The sequence below is a fragment of the Engraulis encrasicolus genome, chromosome 13, assembly GCF_034702125.1.
Source record: "Engraulis encrasicolus isolate BLACKSEA-1 chromosome 13, IST_EnEncr_1.0, whole genome shotgun sequence".
NCBI lineage: Eukaryota > Metazoa > Chordata > Actinopteri > Clupeiformes > Engraulidae > Engraulis > Engraulis encrasicolus.
In genome coordinates, this window is record NC_085869.1 from 43,232,559 (window position 1) to 43,252,996 (window position 20,438).

Genomic DNA, 20,438 nt, shown 5'->3' on the forward strand with positions numbered 1-20,438 from the left:
AGATAGTATCAATCCACTATTCAAACAGACTATACTGTATATATATATTTTTTTTATATTTTTTTCACAGTCGTGTCATCTAGCAGTGTCCACACATTGCCCAGTGGTGTAAAAGACTTGGCCTGTTAAAGTTCTCAACAGAGTTGCTTCATGTGTTGACAGTAACTTGGAAAACGGAGGTTGTAGCTTCCAGTAATGTTCCGTCATATTTAATTTCCATAGCTGTTCCACAGAGCATCGTATGCCGATCAACAATTAATGCAACATATCTCGTAGAGGACGTAGAGGCTTCCGATAATCTTCAGTACTCTTTGATGCATTCCACAGCAGGATTGTATAATTGTCAACAAAGAATGCAATGTTTGTCAATGACGTAGTTATTTGGAGTGTTGGGTAATTCAGAAGTTACAAGTTGTCTCCACGTCAAAGATTTTTTTGTTTCATGTGTAACAGACAATAAAGTTTTATCTAATCTAATGTCTGTATTGTATACTTTATGTCTCCATGTTGGCTGTGACAAGTTATGATAGTGTCGAAAACGAATTTAACTTTGGCAACAATGAAGGATATCTATCTATCTATCTGTCTATCTATCTATCTATGGACTTGAGGACCCCATAACACACAAATAAAACGTGACTTGAGAATACCATACCAACACAGGACAGAACTTTGAAGAGACTTGATAACCAAAATGGGACCCAGAACAGGTTCCTGGTGATTGACTCATACCCATCCCTTTGGGATGTCAAATTTGAATGAAATGCTTGCAGTTCACATCTCACTCCAATCTGATGTCAAAACCTGCATGCTTAGTGTTTTTTTTTCTTTCTTTTTTTTAAACTGGCATTTTGATATGTCATGGGTTTCTGACTTTCTGAATTTTTCTCAAGACAAACTTTGAGACTTTTTATGAGTGTAGAGAGAGTAAATTGGCATGAGTAGGAATTAGGTGTAATACTTTATAACCTTAACCCCTTAAGACACAGCTTTATAAATTAGCTGTTACCAATATGGCAATGACCAAGTCGTAATGTATTACCAAAGGCCCTGTGCACTGTCAACCCCCCCCGAAAACAGCCAATAATCAAATACGCCCCCCACGTGGGGGCAAAATGGGGAGGACGCTCGTGACAATGACGTACACATCTGCGCCAGAGCCATTGGTCTGCGCTATGTTGTTGTTGAGTAACTGCCAGCGATTGGGTGAGAGGTGTCCAATAATTTCAAACCATAACTGAGTGCAAACTTCCTGCTTCCTACAATCACTTCAGAGCAAACAAATGCCAGACCATTAATACGAAATGAAATGGTAGTATTATGGGATGGTCAGGACCAGGCTAGTACTATAGTAGTTAACTTTCAATATCTATTACAGCGTGCCACAGGAGGTACAGCGCGCATTAAGGGGCTACATGGTTTTCAGACAGTAGATAACAGTACATCAGAGACAAGTTTGGGACATCAGACTTTTTTTTTTTTTTTCAGATTATTAAGGTACTTGTGTTTTGTATTATGTTACATACCAGCACATTATAATTACAATAAATGAATACATTACTTTCAATGAATTAGTCATATTACACTCTGCATTTGTATGTAATGTTGCTGCATGCAGAAGCCAGGCCTGCAAGGAACTTGCCTGGTTACCACCAGACCTAATCACAAGTGATCGAAACGATTGTGTAGAACGTAAGGCAGTATGGGTGTTCCCAGGCTAGCAAGGAACAGGTGTACTTCGAAAAGAAGAGATCATCCAAAGAGAAAAGGACCTTTGATAAAAGGCCTAATAATGATGGTGAAAAAGGGGGTTGGGGGGAAAAAACAAAAGTCAGTTTAATAGTCTATGTTTGCCACCTGTGATCTCTGTTCTCCTGTAAAAATCAAGGCATGCCAGCCTCTCGGTTAGAAAAATTAGGCCCTATTGCTGTTATTGGTAGTATTAATATTAATGATTGCGTATGATTGCGTAATAAAGCAATCATAAAATAGCCAAGGTAGAGAGGTTATAACTACAACAAAAACAATAATAATGATGATAATAACAATATATTTCATTTGTTATATGGCTTTTTTCTGAACACAAGGTCACTTTTGAGCCAAAAAAGAAATTTAATTTTAAATTTGAAATGATTAAAATATTTAAATAAATATTGTATTTATTCCGTCCATGCATTGTATTTCTTCATATCATTTATTTACCAGCCCATCTATTGGTAAATAAATTATATGAATAAATAAAATATATTGACACAGTTGCCAAAACAAGGTGTTATTTTTCAAAAAAATCCACTGACTTGGCTATCCAAAACTGGAGTGACATCACAAAAGCTCTAAATTCTAAATTCTAAATTGCCATGGAAATTATTCTCCAAACAAAGAGTAGTTCATCTTTTTGATGGAATTGAACAGCCACACTTCTTGTTTCTCCTCACAAAAAAACGCTATTCTTGACATTTACGGCTCAAATGCTTCAGCAAATATGAGACAGGTACGCCTCAATACATTACTCTCACATTTTTATGTAACTTTACATAAAAATAACATTTTATATAAATTTAGATTTTTATTTTTGAAGGATTTCCTAATATCAATTTCTCCTTCAGGGTTCTCTGAATGGCCACTACAGCCTTCGAAGAAACATTGTCCCTGCCAAACACCTTCAGGATTACCATGTAGAAGTAGTGAGCTTGGCTAAGAGGAAATGTACCCGTGCCAGGACCAATGGTCCATCCGGGGACAGTTCTTCTCAGGCTCATCTCCAACTACCTGTCTCCACGGTTGACCACAGTGGTGGTAGGTTGATTCTCCGCATACGGATCCCTCAACCTCAGGAGGCCCACCAAGATGAACATCATGGTGGTCACTGTGGATCCAACTCAGACCTTATTTCCCCCTCCACCCAAGATGGATTTCAGGGTGCTGATACATTATACGGGGTGGCCAAGGCTCCTGAGACACTTGAGATTGCCAACATCTTACTTGGTCTTGGACAACCTGTGTACCCGCAGGACACAGTCCAACAGACTGGACCCACCTCCCATGGAACTCCATTCGTTCAGGAGAGACGGGACCTTCAGGGACAGCATCAGGACCACACCTATTGCAAAGTCCCTGCCATCAGTGACCATGTGCCCTCAAGCACCATCAGTGGCAATGGAAACAGCTCTGAGAGAAAAGGTCGCAGAAAGAAGCAGGCCAAACCTTGCCGCATTGTGCCCGGTAAAGTCCCACAGACTGGGTACCAGACCATCTCCAGCTCAGGACCTGACAATACCGAGCTAGGTGCCAGCAGTAGTCACGAAGCCAACTGTGAGAGCAAAGGTCGCAGAAAGAAGCAGGCCAACCCCCGCCACATCATGCCCAGTAAAGTGCAGAAGCGGGACTTCACGGTCATGTATGTCCCCAAGCCTGCTCTCTTCTGCTCCAAGTCAACCTTTGCAGGACTGCCTTACAGCCTCAATGAGATTTTGGGACTGCCCCAGACACCTTGCCATGGGTTCCTTGAGCAAAAAAGACGCCTAAATGATGGAAAGAAATTCAACCCTCAGGACATAGACATCCCCTTCGAGTGGTCACCATCTCCTAGGGAGAAAGAGGACATGTTCTTTCCTCATCTGAATGATTCTTCTTACAAAGCTGAGGTATAATTATGCTTTCATATGATTGTAATGAATCTTCTTATATGAATGTGATGAAAGTTAAAGATGAAGGCTTGAATCACTAAGTAGCATTGTATTGTGCATGCAGGCAGCTGAGAGGAAGAGGAGAGAAGCTGCTCTACACAGCAGACTCCGGCAGATGAAGGAGCCTCTGGACGAGCGCTACATTAAGAATGCTGCTGTGCTCCCTGACCTTCGCCAGCCAACACCAGCACCAGCTTCGCCACAGACCTTCACCCCAAAGCCCAGCTGCAGCAATGGGTCACCGCTCCGAGAGGAGCCTCTGAAGATCCATGGCTATAGCGTGGAACACTTCAAGAGGATTTACCACTCTGTGGTGGATCCCAAGTTGACCACTAAGTCCGGCAACCCTCGGCCTTACGGTCTTGAGATGGGACGAGTCATCAAACAGCGGATGTGGGAGACATTCAACTGCCCGTCATTCGTGGAGACTGTGGACGCTGATGGCAGGGTATGGATATCAGAGGCCTACTGCAGTCCCAACCTGAAGCCTCACGCACCTCTCATTGATGTGGACATTAGTCAGGAGCCCATGCCTGAGAAGCCAAAGAGAAAGAGGGCGAGGCGATGAATTCATTAATTTCAAGATGTGTTTTTTAGAGGGCAAGATCATGATGAAAATTTAGGTTATCCATCATCACATCACAAGATATTTGACTTTGACTTGAGCCCTATTTAAAAAAAAAATAGTTATCATGAATTCTTAAATTAAATGATCATGATCAATTAGGCTGCTATTAATATTCTGCTTTTATTTTTAAAGATAAATTATTGATATATTTGTATTTCATTGATAATGTTCCTTTTTATACAACAATGAATTAAAATATTATTTAAAATAAATATATTTTACCAAAAATGTACCCTATTTCCACATTGTTCATTATTTCACTTCATTTTTACTTGAGTATCCTCAGCAATGACTTTACAAATGATGCATTATCATCCAAAATCAGACCAGTCTCAGATAAGATACAGTAGGCCTATTCAGTGCTTTGGGTCGATTCATTTGTGACAGCGCCATACATCTCATTATTCCCGTAGAGTGAGTTCACATATTATGGGAACTATAAACTGTAGAAGGAGACAATGTTGTCATAAGGCAACGAGTTTCTTTCCTTAGGTCATCTGCATTTATGCACTCTTATTATTGACCACACACGCACGCACACACACACACCCTGCTGACCTCCATTCATATTAACCCTAACAATAGCTAAAGAATGCTAAACTGTGCCCAAACCAAAACCTGTCAGTGAGGAAATGTTTTTTTTTACACTTTTACCAGTAACAAAAATACCCCAGCAAAAGGGGTCAAAACATGTGGTGTCCAGGATTTGGGCCCCACACGGAGCGAGGGCCCCACCTTGTTGGTGTGCTCCAATAGCAGTTGCCTCACGAAGGTAGATTGGTGCAGTACACACACAATATCATCGACTTTCACATTTCTTCGAGACTTGGTCTGACCAAGAGCATAACAATTAATGTTTCCCAAACGGCATGGTTGACCCACGATACCTCCCTAGGTTTGCTACTGGTTGACTGGTGGTGTCCATCAAAGTGGGTGGGGTTCCCGTTTTTTCTGGAGACCAGAAACTATTATTTACATTGCTCTTAGCCTGACTAGAGGCAACACCGAGGGTGTTGCATCACTAGGAGGGCGTGGCGTGGCTGTGCTCAATCAGTGTTATGGGTTTTTTTGTTGTTGCAATGAAATCAGTCAGTTCTGCTCACCCATTCTGTTTAGTCACCTCTTGTAATGCTTGACAATCAGTACAAAAGATCTGCTGGGAACACTTATCCCAGTAACTACAACACTGACATTAATTTTTATATATATATATATATAATTTGTAAACTCAATCCAGTAAACAGTATTAACCTACATGGGTTTGTACACGTGTACACATATGTATATGGTATGTAGAAAAGTCAAATACAATCATCAAAACATGACTATTGATGAGCTACAGTAGAAACATTTCATGTTGTATGGAAAAAATTAAGAGGGACCACAATTTCTGAAAAACAGGACCTCATTTTACTTTTTTTATGTCGACATAAACAGGAATTATTTTTGCACATAAGTCATTATAATATATACAAAATGTTACCAGCATAGAAAAACACTGAATAGCCCACAGCTTTAAAAAGGTTATAATATAGTACTCTGCAACGTTAGATGTGCACAGGTGTGCAAGTTCGTGTGAGTGCAATGTATATGTAGCACCAGAGGAAGAGCTCCACATGACACGACATGATTGTGTCTTTACATCTCAACCTGTCTTTCCCCTTTCCACCAACAAGGCATTTGTACACAACAGTGTGTGTGTGTGTGTGTGTGTGTGTGTGTGTGTGTGTGTGTGTCCCTTTCAATAACTAACCTCTCGTTGTCTCCTTTTGCTTGTGGTCCCGTGAGGTGAGACAAGACATCATGGATCGGTAGATAGATATCATTCAATATCTCGCAAAAGCACAACACAAAGGTAATTTTTGCATTTGCAATTATGATGTTGAATGGGTAAAAGTCCCCCAAAAGTTGTTGTGCCTAGGCTGACAGCAGTGTTTTCTCCACGGAGCCGCAGCATTAGCAAAACAAGAGGCCACAAGAAAAAGGAGCTGACAGGAGGACTAAAATGGACCCCATGTACTGTATGCATGTTAATCTAGGTGCACATGTACTGCACATGGGCGAGTGGTGGTATGCGAGTCTGTGTGGGGACGTGAGGCACACAGATGCTGGAGGACAGCAGCTGCACTGGGCCCGTGCTGGACTCTTCAGGGGGCAGGACTGGCCTCAGACTCGGGTTTAGGGTCGGGCTTGGTGGCCCCCTTGGGCTGAGGAGAGTCCGGCCTTGGACGCTTGGACTCTGGAGGGTTGCACAGAGGATCACTGGTGGGGGAGGGCCTCTCTGAAAATAAATAGTCAGACAATAAATTAATCACACATACACTTACAACAGCAGTATAAATAATTCAAATTTGGCCAGAGAGACAGATCGTCATGAAATGGAATTTCAAGCACGTACAGCACTTGCATGTTGTAAATATATTGTTTACTTTATGTAAAAAAAAATAATTAAAATAAACTACTGCATGAAATTCTGAGTGTGCGACAATAGTTTTGTTTTCCCATGAAGTTAACTATTGACTGGCGTGCGCACCTCGCACGGTGTGCGTTTACTAAAACCAAAGTAAATGAGTTGTTTGCCAGCTGACTGGCAAAGGCCCGCGCCCTAGCTGATCGGCGTGACTCACCATGTTTAGCCTTCTCTGTAGAGGAGGGCGTGATGGTGCTCTGTGAGGGTGCAGGTGATCGCATGAGTGACGTCAGAGAGATACGCCTGCACAACACAAAAAACGGAAGAGCGAGAGAAAAAAAGAACCAGTTAGAATGAAACTGTCAGTTTGCATTGTATTAATTATGCCACATCCCCCTTTCTCTCAGACAGCGATGTCATACTAAGTCACCAGAAAAACAGGTCATTGACATTTTTTAGTAGCAGACATCAGGTGGCACAACCGCAGCTAATGCCCATACAATAATTCATATTTGGTAAAGTACAAGCAATGAATATGCTTCTTATATAATACAGCAAAAACGAAAAGTAATTTAATCCATTCAATAGAAGCATCAGCTTTGGTTGGTTGCACCATCCTAATGTCTGCACTGCCACTAAAAAAACGTGCTGAACCAAACAACAATGGCAACGTACTGCAGCCTGATAACCGAGTAGTAACAAGTAATATTCTCTTCACAAAACTAGTCCAAATTAGGTAGGCAACAAGTCCAACTGGGTTGCAGTGACCACTAAAGCATTTCAGATACAGTCGGTTGGATAGTACACATTATTCCACTCAGTTCAGAATGGGTAGCTGAGCTCCTCTCAACAAAGCAGCTCTATACAACAGATCACCGACAGCATTTTGTGGGAAAGAGTTTTTTGTGAAATATACAGTGTGACCTAAATCCAAGTGAAAGTGAAAGATAATAAAGGCAGAGGGGAAATGCAGACAGCGCCGCCTGTACTTTCAGAAAGCCAACTCTGCACGTCTTCAAGTCTCTTTGTGGTCATTATGTGGTTTTTAATGTTCAAATCAAAAATACTTCCTCTCCTGGGAAATGACTTAGAGATGTCCAAAAGCAAAAAAAGAGTACATCACACACACACATATTTCATTGGTATAATAACTCGGCTTTGCTCAAAATGCAACAGATGTGAAACTGAAAACGTTTGCCTGACGTTTTAGTCGTACAGCAGGTCGTAAGTAGACCGCCAGTATGTCTTATCGTCTATGTCTGCATGGGAAAGTAAGAAACACAATTTCAATTCCTTCTATGGTCAGTGTATGTAAAGAAATAGACAATAAAGCCAACTTGATATGGAAAAGTCGAATCCTCTCCGTGATACATGCACATGAAAAGGACAACACATCGGGGGTAGACTCATTAATAGGATTATACAGCTCATATTGTTGGTGTCAGGCAGAAAACCTTATATCTCTATTTTCCATTGTTTTTTACTTATTCATTTATAAAAATCACTATTTTCTAAATAAATAATCATTTCAACACTAAAGTTTGCACAATTTATCATACACATATTTTCATGGAGACTGACCGGTAGTACGGATTTATATTTCATAATGAATAAAGAATAATAAAACAACTAAATAGTAGAGATGCGAGGCATCTGCAGGACAGTGACGATATATTGCTTGGTACACATTGTTTTTTACATTGTGTACATACTTTGTGCAAAAAACGTGGACACAAGTATCGAATAGCAGAGCGAAACTGTTCTCCACTGGAAATAGCAGTATGTTAATGTTGAGTTTGAGGCCAAATTAACCTCAGCTGTCAGTGTTAACCAAGGACTATACGCATAAACGGCGTGACATGTGCCATGTGCCTTAAGCCTCTTTCTGGGGGAAAATATTGGGGGAAAAGTCAATGCAAGTCAACTGGTGGTGTTGGGAAAACAAAAACGAAAGACAAGGACCTGTAGACTAGCGTTGTTCACGCTCAACATGCCCAAGACGCGTGGTGTTGTGGTGTTGTGTGTTCATTTAGGTTAGCCAATGTAGTATGAAAGTTAATGAGACGTTCGGTTTGTTTTCCCCTAAAAAGGGGCGTAACGCACATTCACGGGCAAAGTACCCGGATGGCCGTTTATATGTATAGATAGGACATCTCATTTACGTCATCAAAGTGTGTAGAGGGAAGTCACTTTCGTCTTCCACGGTCAGTACTGGCGGCAGTTGCAATACCACTACTGTGAGGGCTGGAATGCGAAACAGGGTCATAGGACACCGTGATTTTTTGACAGCCGTCATTACTTATCCCACGCAATAAACGCTGACTGACAGCTGTAGTTACTTTGGCCACAAACTGAGCATTGAGCACAAACAGCGTCTTTCAATCGATTTTGCGGAGTTTCCGGTGTCACAATTTGTATCCATCATGGCGTTGCACCCACTGCCTATGCACACCGTGCCCTCAGGCTACGCCCCCGTACTACATCGTGGCCAATGGGGCACCTAATGGGGCATCTGGGTGGTCACGCCCTCTACTTCCTGGTTCATGGGGCAGAGGGAGTCAAAAAATAATAACTGGGCGTGGTTTTTCGACAACAATCCAAGCCTTGGACCTCCACCTCCACCACAAATCCACCACGACTCGCCTCGCTCACTTCTTTTCAATGTTTTGCAACTTACTGCCCCAAGAACCAGGAAGTAGAGGGCGTGACTTAGGTGCTCCATACATTTTCCAGCATGAGAGCCCTCTTATCCATTCTACGTTCTTTGGCGTGAACGGCGGGGAATCATTAATGACAGCCGTCAAAAATTCACTGTGCCCTGTGATCTGTTCAACACAGCTCTGGCGATAGGGGCATTGCACTTTACCGTGCCGCCAGTACTGACAATAAAAGAAGAATGTGGACGAATATCCATGTCAAGCAAGCATGCTTTCCTTGGTAGTGCTACAGCCTTGAAGTCGCCCACTTGTGAGACGAGGCTCAAAGCCTCACAAGCATCTCAAACAATTATGAATGGAACATGCTTGGAAGTGTGGAAGTGAACGTCCCAGTAGTTCCGTTTTGACCACTACACACTTCCTTCAACTGATTATTAACTGTAAACACGACCGTTTGGCAGTATTTCTGTAGCGGTGATATTTGAAAAGTACAGCAAAATTACGAGAATGTTGATATCAATTCATAACAGTGTACAAATTACCAGTAGACCAGTACAGTACTACGGCTAGTCTGACAAAACAGCTCATGTACAACTGTCCTAAAACACCACCTCAACCACCTTTGTACTTTAGCCTTTATCAATTAGAGCCCTGAGAGATACACACTAATTAGGGCTGGGCTGTATGACAACATTTATAGTTATTGTGATAGAAAAGTGTCGATTGTGCCGTTTCTCCACTATCTTTTCCATCATCATAATCTAATTTTAGCCATTATTACAGCTAATATACAATTAAGTATAATGTAATAACATTTTGTGTGGTCACTATGAATGCTTTACCTTCATATAAAAAAGAACAAAAAGATTCATTTTCCACACAACCAAAGACAAAATGAATAGAAAAACGGAATGGCAATTATAGTATCCGTTATGTATATGGCTATCGTGATATAATGATATAATATAAATCACATTTTTTGATGATATGATCATCAAATATGATATAAATCACATTTTTTTCTTTCCATATCGCACAGCACTGACACAAACCACTCTCCACCACACGACTCTTTTTTTTTCCTCTCAGTCCTTCACACTCCTATGATTCTGTTCTTTTGTTTGGTCATCAGTCTTGTGCTCCTGCAGAGCCCATGAGAGAGTGACAGATGCAGGATGTCAGAACTTATCTAACTTTACATCCTCTCCTTTTATTTGTGGCCTTGAGATGAGAGATAAGACGTCATTGACGATAAAGGTTTTATTAAATTAATCTTGAAAAAGCACAATTTTACCTGATGATTGTTCTAAATTATGTCGACATCAGGACATACATTTAGAAAAATTACCAGGTAAAGCTTCAGTTGGCTTGTCCTTAACCGGACAGATAGTGTGCAAGGGTAGGTGCGATCAGGCCGACAGAGAGCTGTGCCGGTGCCCGTTTCTGCACCTAATCTCGTACCAGCCGCTGTGTTCACGCTGCAATTCACTAGCGTTTGGGAACCGGACAGTTGGTTCACAATGCCAACCGAAAAATACTTGTTTTTCCTCTGTGAACCCATGGCGAGAACGTGGACGTCAGCAGGTTCATCCGGGTAACAAATATGGGAAAAACTCAGTAGGTGTGTGCTGCACTGGTCATACCATACCTGGGAGTGGGTCCCTTGGTGGAGCTGCCGGGGCCTTTCTGGCCGGTGAGACCCAGGGGGGTGGAGGGAGCCGAGGAGGACACCTTGGAGTTGACGGGGGTGAGCGGGGCAGGTTTGGGGGTTACCCGCCTCACTGCGATCGGGCTGGCACTCGTTGCAGCAGCAGCAGCAGCAGGCACGGCAGGACTGGAGGGGCCGACTTTGGGGTTGCTAGCCACTGCTTTGAGAGCCGTAGGTGTGGTGCTGCCAGGGGTGGCGGTGGAGGAGGCGGAGGCAGGGGTGCTGGGGGCTGAGCCGGGGGAGCCTGTGCTTTTGGGGGTGGTGGGTTTGCTCCAGGCGGTGAGTGTGTTGAGGGTGATGCGGCGCGGCTGGGATTTGGCCTGGGGGTTCTGTGGAGTCTTCTTCTCCTCACCGCCACCACTGGGCTTGGTGGGGGGCGGGGACGCCATGACGTTGGCAGCAACACCACCAGATGACTTGTCCTTGTCCTGATTGGCTGAGGAAGAGCGGGGTACGGGTGAGGCTGTTCTGCCATTGGCCGAGGTCCTCTTGCCCTTCTTGTCCTGGGCGGAGCTTGGCGTGGGCACCTTGAGGATGGGCTGCTCTTTGAGAGGCGTGCCCAGTTCGCCCTCGTCAAACGTCACGAAGGAACAGTAGCCGTCTGTTGATGATACTGCCAAGACCAAGCCATCTTTGGACCTAAAATGAACAAATATACAGGATATACATTAAGGACAACTAAAATGCATCGGACAAAGTGAAAGCTGACATGTAACATATGGGCCTTTAAGAAGGTACACCTACAAGATGATTTTGCAACATTAAAAGAAAAGTTGTCCTGATAAGGGGGTGGCAAAATCGGTGCCTTCACAACAAAGTGGTTGGTTCATGTCAGCAGCATTTGCTGTATTGCATGTACAGAAAAATGTGCAGCGCTACCCTAACCTTCCCCAACCCCAAGACACAAACCTGCATGGCACCTATAGTCTTTCAAATAGGCCGGTCCATGTGACAGGAGAAGGAATTTAAAACACCCTGATAAGGAACACAATCAATTATGAAAGCATAAATCGGCACGCTACCTAAAACATTGAAATAGGGTGTTTTGTAACTAGGGAAGGTTTTTTTTTTTTTTTTTTAAAAAGTCCCTGACACAGAACACAACAAATACAAAACCTGCATTATAAGTTCTATTAGTTATGTCATGCAGGCGAGTTGAGCACTGACCAAGTGAGGTCGCTGAGCGTGTGGTAGTGTATGTTGGAGACGTAGCCGAAGGGCAGGCTCTGCTGGGAGTCGTAGAAGAAGATGGAGTCCTCGGAGGCCACCGCAAACACCACGCGGTACGGCAGCTGCAGCGTGTTGTCCAGGGGCTTCACCTCACCGTCTACACAAAGAGAAGACACAAATTTCATACACAAGAAGGCAACCCCGTGGGCTTTACCAATAATAATGAAGATAGAACAAGAGAGTAACTAGAGCCGGGAAAGAGAGAAAAATGTCTAAAACATGTCAGCGTCATGAACTTATTTGATACTTAAGGTGTGGTGTAATGCTTCATTATTCGGAGCGTATTATTTTCTGACGTCTGGTAGTTCTCACCTTCTCCCTTCTTTGTTCGGAGTTCATAGTAGACGGGGCAGCAGCGCACAGCTAACGTAGCCTTAGCCGGACTGGGCAGGTGGGCCACAGGCCTGTTGGAACAGAAAAAAGAGACATCACATCAAACACATCACAGCCTAAATCACTCTGGGTACTAGAATGTAAACACGTTTGCCTTGAAAAGTCCCGAAATGGTCATCTGCCTGATCTGTATTGCAGAGTTTAGTGGTGGCTGTCTTCATAGAACACAGATTGAGTTTTCCCTTCGTGAACCCCAAACCTGGATGACAGCAGCACCAGAGGAAAGCAAACAGCTGAAATCCAGCAGCAGCAGATGGCCTGAGCTTCAAAGACAGCAAAATGCTTGCATACATTTGCACTCACTCACACTCACATACCCCTCTCTTTTCTCACTGATCAGCAATGGGACTTTTTGCTTCCCTGCCATTTTTTGGTTTGAGTCGCTTTCAACATCTAACCTCCTGTCCTCTCCTTTTGATTGTGGCCTTGTGATGTGAGGCAAAATGCCATTGATGATAGTTTTATTTAATATCTTGCAAAAGCACAATTCGAATGTCCTTTTCACATTTACAGTAAGAATGTTGAACAGGTAAAAGTCCCCTGAAAGTTGTCGTGTGTAGGCTGACAGCGGGGAAACGTCGTTTTCTCCACAAAAGCGGGGGGTCAGCAAAGCATGAGACCACAAGCAAAAGCATTGAACGGAAGGTTTGATATTGAAATGCACCCCATGAGTCTAAACTAGCCTGATGCATCAGCCGTTTCCTTTCACTTTGTGAAAACTGTCTGAACTTACAGCATTAGGAATTGTTGCTACACATCATGCTTGTACTTTTTTGATTGAACCAATCGTTGCCGTTTGGTCATGACGCATGCCATTGCTGAACCACAGACAGACCCCGTAAGACGACATCATGGTTTCATCGCTCTTCAGATTGGCAGTTTGACTGGCGATACTTGACCTTGTTGCTAGAGTCAATAGAGTGAAATTGTGCGAGGCACTAGTGACAGGCTGGCTATGTGTAACTACATCTCGGGTAAAGGAGAATGGACGCGCAGTGAGGATCCAAGGCAAACACAGGTGTTCTACCAGTCGTTGTGGGTAGCAAACATTAAAAAGAAACTGTGTATCTGTCAGAAAACTATGGTGAAAATGAATGTTTTTTTTTAACTGTTGGATGGATTTTAGCTTGGAGATTTACCTTTACCCGTTACATTGCATTTGGCAGACGATTTTCTGCGATTGAGGTCATAATCATAGCCGACATGACCAGTGGGTTCAGTGTACTTTGATAACTACAGTAAATGCAGTAATGGGCCAGCTAGGGCTGTGCAATATATCAAATTTATGTTGGGATACCAATTTTGCTGTCAAACGAAATCAAATTTCATAAAATCGAGTTGAAACATTTTTTTTGGGTCATTGTCTAAGCTGCCAAAAAGGTAGGCTATGCTACGCGCAAGACATTCCCCTCCACTTGAGCCATTGCGAGCGCAGAACAGACTTGCTAACCAGTGCTCATGCAGAACACCACTGTGTATTTGTGTTCAAATTGTAAAAAAATGGTGATACAAATATTGACTGAAATAATTGTGATATTGATTGTTTCCATAATTGAACAGCCTCATTTCAGACATTCAGACCTTTTGAAGCTCTTCCTGGAGAAGACGTAGGTTGTGTTGGTAACATTCTCCCCAGCCTCCATACATCCAGCTGAAAAGACAGCAGGAAATGTACGTGATTGCAATGTATATCTGCTTCATTTACAACTCATTTCCACTTGTTAATAAATGCGTGACGTGTGTGTGTGTGTGTGTGTGTGTGTGTGTGTGTGTGTGTGTGTGTGTGTGTATGCATACCAGGGGCTAGGAGAAAGGAGCCATCTGGAGTGAAGGTTAACCGTCTGAAAAAGGATCTCATGCTGTCATCATGAAACATCCTGTAGTTCTTCACCTGTGTGGAAATACAGCACACAAGATGGTAACCATGATGAACAGCCTCTACTGACCCATTCAGTGTCAGCGAGGCAAAAGGACAGCCGTGAGATTTGAAAGTCTTTGGTGGAGGGACAAAAAGAAATCTGCCCTTGTGCCCACGAAGTACACACACACACACACACACACACACACACACACACACCTTTTTACTTTTAATCTCACAGCCTTTCCAAGGCTAACTGACATCAGACTCACTTCCTTTGAAGACATGAATTCAGAATGTCAGTGTGCTTTGGGGTCAGCCTATGGCGAACGATTCAAACGATTGCATACCAACGACAAGGTCTGCAATACGTACATCTGTTCAGTCACACTTAACAGTTCAAATGACATGCCTTTACCTCGTATGCTAGAGGGAACAGAGGTAAGGCGCATATAGGTGGCCCTTTCCTCTGAGCATCTAGGCTTTACCTCTCAACACCAAGTGCACAAACCATGTGATGAAAGCTTTGAAGCCTGATTTGTCTTTACAACATCGAAACAAAAGCTGAGCTGAGAGAATTTTGCAGTCATAAACTCAAAATTATGTGAGGGCAGTGATCAAATATATATTCTATGCACGCAGCCAATGATGCTCAAAGTTGAAGCAAACACACAATTTACTTCACAATTCACAGTCACAGAGACTGACAGTGCGCAAATGGATCCAAATGAATTTCCATTTCCACATTACCTCTCCCTCAGGTGCAGAGCTGGAGGCCATCTTGCTAACGCTGTATGCCCTCTTCTTCTGGTGGGCGTTGTACACACGCATCACCCTGGACAAAGCCAAAAGACACAAGCAATCGTATTATACATGTTGCAAGTAGTGTACTGTACACTCTTATCTTGCTTTCAAAGGCACAGATGACGCCAGTATCATCTCATCATCATCATCATTTCTAAACTTAGCTTCAATTCTTCCCTTTCCCGCTAGCATTTCTATGACAGTCCTTTCATAGGGAGGTCTATTTAGAGAAATGAGCAAATACAAAACCGTACAAATGCACGTTTACCTACCGGTCACAGCTTAATGTGCAAATGTACTGGCCAAGAGGATCCCAGGTCACCCCCTGTACATAACTCTTGTGGTCGTTAAAGATGAACATCTTCTGACCTGCACATCAACAGAGAAAAACATTAGAACTTGCAAAATGTGACATCAACACAAATACAATAGCATAATGCCGTGTACAGACCAGGAGCGAACGGAGCGAAGGAAGTCATTATTTCTCTATGGAGGGCACGCGACCTGCGCTACCAAAGCAAATTCGCCAGGAGCGAAGCTTCTTGCGCTACCAGAGCGAATTTTGAAGATTAAATTAAATCTAATCGCAGGCGAATTCGCTCTGACGCTGTTCGGCGACAACCAATCGGAACGTTCATATCTCCGAATGTCCCAGGCTGTCAAGCCAGAGCCGTTATGTGAAACATGTCAATGCTGCGTCTCGAGCGAATACAGCGTATTCAAGGCGAAACTTCTTCTGCTACCCACGCTACCAGGCAGCGTAGTTCGCTCTTGGTCTGGACACGGCATAACTAGTTTAGCTAGTAGCCACTGAGCGCAGATGGGCTCACAGAGTGGCCCCTTCACCCTCTGCTGAAAACACTTAATTACAGCCTAACAAAATTGCTATGATGTTAGCGAGAGTCTAACCCTTTTGGTGACAAAAAGGTTATACCAGAGGCTGTGTGTGAATGGCTTAAATGCAATTCAATTGGTAATAACTTGCTAACATGAACATTCAACCATACTAGTAATGACAAATCTAAGTTTTTACTTGTGAAATACAGTACGGTATATGATGTTCTTTGTAAGCATCATCCGCTGCCAGCCATGTTCATCATACTCGGCTGTCACTTGATCATGCACACACGACACGACCCATGCTGAATGCCACAATCATGACCTTGGCCTATTCAGGAACGTGTTGCAAAGAGAAATGCTTCAGGGCTGACGGTTCAGGCACTCACTAAGAAAAATAAAGCCTTCCGCATGTCCTGAAAACCTCAGAACATTATCCATTGTAGCTTTAGCTGTGGCCATTTGTTGATTGGTCTGTTTGCAAACAGCACTGCCAAAAACTATATTAAGTTTTCAAGAAGCCCAATGATGTCCACGTGTTGCAGGTGACATTGAGGAAAACGGCCAAAAACCAGTCCTGCTCAGGCAACTGGGTGACTACAATCAATTAATTTTTGGTTAAAGTAAGTGATTGCATGTCTATTTTTTGAAACCTGTTCTTTCAAAGGCAAAGCTATGAAGGTTATCAAATCAAACGGCTTAATTTGCGGGTGCAGTGGCACCTCACGTTACTGCACCATACCACAAATGGCCTTCTTGCTCACAGGGATCCAGGTTTGAATCTGGCCGGGGTAATTTCCAAACCTTACCCCATTTCCTGATCTCCCACTCCCTTCCTGACATTATGTCCACTTTCCTATATACAATGAGTGCGTTTTAATATGCGACCTTGCCTCCTCCACTTGCTTCTCTTCATGATGACATCACTGACAACAGCATTATATTTCAATATCTTGCAAAAGCTCAATTGTAGAGTTTTTTTCTCATTTGCAATTGGGATGGTGAATGAAAAACAGTCCCTCAAAAGTTGTTGTGGCTAGGCTGACAGCTGGGAAACTTTATCGTTTTCTCCACGGAAGAGGGGTCAGGAGGCGGGACGAGGAGACACGCGCAAGTGGAGGAGGCAAGGTCGCATATTAAGACGCACTCAATAAGTGCACAAAAACCCAGAAATGTACTTAAGACGACCGTTATTTGTCCTCACCATCTCTAGCTCTTCTGGAACACACAAGTAAATGAGCCGCATTAAAACATTTGTTGATATGCCACTTGACAACTGGGGTGCCTACCCCAATTACATTTTTAATGAAACTAAGATAGGTTAGATTAAAGTAAATAAGAGAATGCATTTCTATTTTCAACCCCTTCTTTCAAGGCAATGTAACTATAAAGACTGCTTAATTTGTCATTCCCATCTCCAGCATGACTTCAGGAGCACATTAGCTCAATACATGGAGGAGCCTACCTTTGTATATGAATTAAATTATTTTTCAACAACTTTTTGTTGTTGAGAAAAGCCAAGGACCAATGAAAGAAAAACAAAAACCCATCCTTTACATTCCCAACACGACTTCAGGAATGTAGAAGTACAGTGCATGCATGAGCCCACCTTTGTTGACATCCCACATGATGGCAGTGTTGTCCACAGACCCAGACACCATGAAGTTCCCATCATTAGTCCAGGAGATGTCATAAACATCCTCGATATGGCCCCTAACAGGCAGAGAAACACACACACACACACACACACACACACACACACACACACACACACACACACACACACACACACGTTTTATACTTGCCACAGGGACTACAGTTTCAAATAATGGTTAGAAGTATTCAGCAAAAGAGTTGGTAGAGCGCTACTAGTGTCCCTCAAAACCAACTGGAGCTCTTGGAAGGGGTTCAATGTTCAAAAAAGACAGAAGGAAAATTGCCCCTTAAATAAAGTTTGTTTTTTTACTACATTAACAAACTGAAGTGCCTGGACCAAGGATTTTTTTCCTTCTGTCTTTTTTGAATGGCTAGAAGTAATTCACAACACACACACACACACACACACACACACACACACACACACACACACACACACACACACACACACACACACACACTATACTTGCCACAGGGACTACAATTCCAAATAATGGTTAGAAGCAATTCACAATTCTCTCTCACACACACACACACACACACACACACACACACACACACACACACACACACACACACACACACACACACACACACTTCTCACCTAAAGGTCTTCAGAACATTCCAGCTCTCCTTGTTAAGCTGGTCATCATCTTCATCATTGAAAGCCGAAGGCTGTTCAATCTCCTTGCTGTCGTTAAGCTTCCAAACCAAAATGACGCCATCTAGGTAGACACACACAACTCCCGGTCAGTAGTACACAAAGAAATACAAAAAACCTCATGCAGTAAATGACTGCTGAACAGAAGGAACTGTACCGGAGTTGAAAAGATCCCTTTATTGTAATGATTTATCAGAATCTAGAAGCAAGTGAGCATTATAAGACTTCCCAAACACTTACCATCTCCGCCTGATGCCAGAAGCTCTTTATTCGGGCAGAAGCGGACAACATTCACTGCTTTGGTGTGTCGGGACAAATTGGACAGAAAATCCACAATGGCCTTCCCATCTGGGCCTTTGTCCACCCTCCATATCTATGGTACAAACGAAGGGTCAAACATACACATCAGCTTTGCAAACGCTCATCGTTATGGCCACAGAGTATGGTTTTTAATACCCACTTCTTGTACCTTGGTGAACCTTGCTTGTGTGTGTGAGTGTGTGAGTGAGTGAGTGAGAGCATGAGTATGTAAGGCTGATGGTGGTACTCAAGAGTGTGCTATACTTTTACTGTAATGTACAATTGTGTGTATAAGGTCTTTGTGTATGTTTTGTATTTGTGTATTTATGCAAGCTGACAAACACCTTGAATTCCTTAGGCATTACTCCACGCATAAAGTAAACACACATACCAGATGCAATACCCTCCCCCTCCTGGTGTCTGCTTACCCGAACTGTGGTGTCTACGCCTGCTGTGGCCAGTCTGTCCACTCTCGTCTCGGGGTTCCTCTGGAAGTCCAAACTGTACACGGGCTCCTTGTTGTGCCATGCAATTTCACAGGTTACCACCTTCATTGTGTTGGTCGCTACATCCAGGGGGAAACGAGCAGAAGTCAAAAATAAAAGGCGAGCCGAGGCTAGAAAGGTTTGCAAACATGGAGTGATACTCGGTCAAGAAACCACGTCAGACAGTTCTACAATGGTCAAATGAAATGCTGTTGAGTGAAATGTCACTATAACTAGAAGGCCTTGCCATTACTTTGCCTTGTCGCATAGCGAACGGGATGGCTCAAACCTTGCAGAGAAGTGTAACTGTTAGTGTGGTCGCTATATAAGTAGGCAAGCAATCTGACACTGGCTTGAACAAATCAAATGATTTTCTTCGCCAGGTACTTTAGGGACCAGCTTGCAACATCACAAACAATGCACACTTGCACTGCAAACTATGCGGCGAACAAGTATCAGACAACGGAAAACAAACGTATACGAATGCCTGCTATTTCACCCAACTGCAAATAAACTCCAAACTGACGGGATATTAACTTGTCTCTGGTGAGCAACTATCTATTACCACCTGCAAGTTGAAAAGTAGCGATGTTAGCTGTTCACAAGCTAGCTAGTAGCAACATCTTCCTAGTCATCTCAGTACAACTTTGCTTTCATTTAACGTGACATGGAAACGTAAACTTACTGAAATGTGAAACACGAGTGGAATAAAGAACCATATTAGGTACATGTTGTACAATACTCACCTAAACAATAGATGACTCTAAATACACTGTTACAAAAGCCCAGTCCGAGCAATACCTGTCCTTCTTCAGCCCCAACTAGCAAGTTTCCCGCGTCGGCTTTCATTCGCGGTCAAAACAGAAGTGTCATTGGAAGACTACGTCACGCAGGGTTGGATGGTCAAGGCTGCGCAGCTGCAACGCAGACAAAAAATAAATAAAAAAAGAAAATGTCATTTTTTTCAGATTTTGCTATGGATAGGTATGTTTGAGTAACGCAAACTTACTTGTTTCATTCTATAAACTACCGACCACATTTCCTCCGAATTTCAAAGGAAATATTGTAATTTAGAACATTTATTTGTAGAAAATTACAAGTTGTCAAAATAACACAACAGATGCA

At 42.9% G+C, this 20,438-nt stretch overlaps 2 protein-coding genes across 2 annotated transcripts; one reads left to right on the forward strand and one right to left on the reverse strand.

Annotated features, from left to right (window-relative positions):
* The first annotated feature begins 2,408 nt into the window (after window positions 1-2,408).
* Window positions 2,409-4,464, forward strand: LOC134461808 (uncharacterized). The gene is made up of 3 exons (XM_063214652.1): window positions 2,409-2,491; window positions 2,607-3,644; window positions 3,751-4,464. The coding sequence occupies exons 1-3, from the start codon at window positions 2,483-2,485 to the stop codon at window positions 4,252-4,254; spliced, it is 1,551 nt and encodes a 516-aa protein (XP_063070722.1). The 5' UTR covers window positions 2,409-2,482; the 3' UTR covers window positions 4,255-4,464.
* A 1,139-nt stretch (window positions 4,465-5,603) lies between these two features.
* chaf1b (chromatin assembly factor 1, subunit B) lies at window positions 5,604-20,224 on the reverse strand. Its single transcript, XM_063213962.1, has 14 exons — window positions 20,060-20,224; window positions 19,257-19,393; window positions 18,769-18,901; window positions 18,472-18,592; window positions 17,821-17,924; window positions 15,647-15,743; window positions 15,321-15,405; window positions 14,510-14,603; window positions 14,294-14,363; window positions 12,632-12,723; window positions 12,257-12,416; window positions 11,030-11,728; window positions 6,942-7,027; window positions 5,604-6,595 (listed from the first exon to the last, which is right to left on the reverse strand). Exons 1-14 carry the CDS (start codon window positions 20,160-20,162, stop codon window positions 6,462-6,464), a joined length of 2,115 nt encoding a protein of 704 aa, XP_063070032.1. The 5' UTR covers window positions 20,163-20,224; the 3' UTR covers window positions 5,604-6,461.
* Window positions 20,225-20,438: the final 214 nt, after the last annotated feature.